Source organism: Neophocaena asiaeorientalis, unplaced genomic scaffold (assembly GCF_003031525.2).
Source record: "Neophocaena asiaeorientalis asiaeorientalis breed wild unplaced genomic scaffold, Neophocaena_asiaeorientalis_V1.1 scaffold40, whole genome shotgun sequence".
Classification (NCBI taxonomy): domain Eukaryota; kingdom Metazoa; phylum Chordata; class Mammalia; order Artiodactyla; family Phocoenidae; genus Neophocaena; species Neophocaena asiaeorientalis.
The window spans coordinates 4545579-4548641 of record NW_020185335.1 but is presented as its reverse complement, the minus strand read 5'-3'; the positions used below and the strand labels follow the sequence as shown (position 1 = coordinate 4548641).

Here is a 3063-nt window from a genome sequence, read left to right as displayed (position 1 = left end):
GCGGGCAGCCCGCCGCAGCCGCTGCCGCCCCGCAGCCAGGGCTCGCGTCGCCCGTCCGGCGACACTACAGCGAGGCAGCGGCCGACGGCGAGGACAACCCCAACTTCTTCAAGATGGTGGAGGGCCTTCTTTGACCGCGGCACCTGCATCTTGGAGGACAAGCTGGTGGAGCGAAGCAAAGATCTATGAAGAGAGCATCTTGGAGGCAGACTGTGACATACTGATCCCTGCTGCCAGCGAGAAGCAGCTGACCAAGGCCAATACACCTAGAGTCAAAGTTAAGAAGCCAAGATTATTGCTGAAGGTGTCAACGGACTGACAACTCCAGAAGCTGATAAGATTTTCCTAGAGAAGAACATCATGGTTATTCCAGATCTCTACTTGAATGCTGGAGAAGTGACAGTATCTTACTTTGAGTGGCTGAAGAATGTAAATCATGTCAGCTATGGCTGTCAGACCTTCAAATATGAAAGGGATTCTAACTACCACTTGCTCATGTCTGTTCAAGAGAGTCTGGAAAGGAAATTTGGAAAGCACGGTGGAACTATTCCCATTGTACCCACAGCACAGTTCCAAGACACGATATTGCACGCCTCTGAGAAAGACACTGTGCAGTCTGGCTTAGCTTACACCATGGAGCGCTCTGCCAGGCAAATCATGCACACAGCCATGAGGTATAACCTAGGATTGGACCCAAGAACAGCTGCCTATGTCAACGCCACCGAGAAAGTCTTCAAGGTGTACAATGAAGCTGGTGTGACCTTCACATAGACCGGACGGGACTGTGGCTGACTTCTCCACTACCCTCTTCACCTCTTCATCTGCAGACCTATCACAAGTTTACATGTAACCATAGAAATCTCTCTCTCATGATTTAATAGATAATGGACACCATTCTCAACAAGTCAATCCAAATCAGCCCCTTAAGAAAAAAAGTTAGGGGATCATATGTAAGCTAATAAGTGATAGTAGAAATTAGCTATGTCAGAGAGCCATTTGGGCATTTTGCCTTTAAGTAAAGTCTTTTCCCTCTGCCTGTGCTGCCTTGTTCCATGGCTGTTTCCCAGCACAGTCAGCTGTAGCCCTGGGAAAAGCACCTTTTGTCCAAGAGCAGTCAGTCACTTGCCACTTCAGCTCTGGACAGATCTATCAGGTGCTTGGACACATTTAAGAAGCAGGTATATGGCATTTTCAGGAGGTAGCATGGTCCTCAAGTGAGTTATTGGTATTTTAAATCAGCAAAATAACTCAATTTTACAGATTACAAACAAAAAAACTTTCTCTTCATGCATTTTATTCTTTTAGAATAAAATAAGTACATGCTGCTGTAATAAAATTGCCTTTAATCACTTTATAAGCCTAACCTTGACTCAAGCAGTGAATGCCTGTAAACATAATAAATGAAAAATGTTAGTATTTTTATAACATAAAACAGTATCATTTATAACTTGTCAATTGCATATTGTCATCCAGCAAAAATAAAAAGCCCAGTAGAGAATTAAGTTATCTTCATACCTGCAAGTGATGGAGGCTATTTTTGTTAAGACTGCCGGAATTTACTAACCACAATTATGACATATAGTCCAAAGAGTGCAGTAATCTCCTTAACATGTTAATTAATTGTCCTCTTTTGAAGATGTATTGTGTTGACTAATTGAACAATAATTCAAGTACAGTGCCCCAGAAAAAAAAAAACTTGGGCTCCCTCTTTGGAGCCTGGCTGGTGATTCTAAGCATTGCCAATGGCCCCGACTCACCCTGAATTTATGTCCTCACTTAGAGGCCTCCTCTTCTGTACACGGCGTCATTCCCAGTGGGCTGGAAACAACCTGGTGTTGTGTTTTGTTTGGAAGTTGTTTGGCCAGGACCTTTTGAACAGTAGGGTCCCAATGAAGTACTGGATATTATTTATGTAAGCATGAGCTTTTCTTCTATTAACAATAATATCCTTTCAGAAATTTCTAACTACTTGGTAACTGCATGACTTAACCGGGTGACAAAAGCAGTTATTAAAAAGACTACCAGGAGACCTACAAGATGGCGGAAGAGTAAGACGTGGAGATCACCTACCTCCCCACAAATACATCAGAAATACATCTACACGTGGAACACCTCCTACAGAACACCTACTGAACACTGACAGAAGACCTCAGACTTTCCAAAAGGCAAAAAAACTCCCCACATACCTGGGTATGGCAAAAGAAAAAACAGAGACAAAAGAATAGGGACGGGACGTATACCAGAGGGAGGGAGCCGTGAAGGAGGAAAGGTTTCCACACACTAGGAAGCCCCTTCGCAGGTGGAGACTGCGGGCGTTGGGGGGTAGGGGGAGCTTCGTAAAAAACAGAGACAAAAGAATAGGGACGGGACGTACACCAGAGGGAGGGAGCCGTGAAGGAGGAAAGGTTTCCACACACTAGGAAGCCCCTTCGCAGGTGGAGACTGCGGTCGTCGGGGGGTAGGGGGAGCTTCAGAGCTGCAGAGGAGAGCACAGAAACAGGGGTACGGAGGGCAAAGTGGAGAGATGCCCGCACACAGGATCGGTGCCAAACTGCACTCACCAACACGAGAGGCTGGTATGGTCACCCGCCAGGGTGGGCGGGGGCTAGGAGCTGAGGCTCAGGCTTCGGAAGTCAGATCCCAGGGAGAGCACTGGGGTTCACTGTGTGAACACAGCCTGAAGGGGGCTAGTGCGCCATGGCTAGCCGGGAGGGAGTCCAGGAAAATGTCTGGACCTGCCTAAGAGGCAAGAGACCATTGTTTCCAGGTGCGTGAGGAGAGGGGATTCAGAGCACCGCCTAAATGAGCTCCAGAGATGGGTGCGAGCCGCGGCTATCAGCACAGACCCCAGAGATGGGCATGAGACACTAAGGCTGCTGCTGCAGCCACCAAGAAGCCTGTGTGCAAGCACAGGTCACTATACACACCTCCCCTCCCGGGAGCCTATGCAGCCCGCCACTGCCAGGCTCCCATGATCCAGGGACAACTTCCTGAGGAGAACACACGGCGCACCTCAGGCTGCTACAACGTCATGCTGGCCTCTGCCGCCACAGGCTCACCTCG

The 3063-nt window shown here is 48.0% G+C and overlaps 1 protein-coding gene across 1 annotated transcript in view; it reads left to right on the top strand.

Moving 5' to 3' along the window:
• Nucleotides 1–771, top strand: part of LOC112393464 (glutamate dehydrogenase 1, mitochondrial-like) — a 997-nt gene extending 226 nt beyond the window's left edge. The window contains 2 exon segments of the mRNA XM_024735714.1: nt 9–283; nt 286–771. Of these exon segments, the coding sequence (XP_024591482.1) occupies nt 9–283; nt 286–771 (761 nt within the window).
• The last annotated feature ends 2292 nt before the right edge of the window (nt 772–3063 follow it).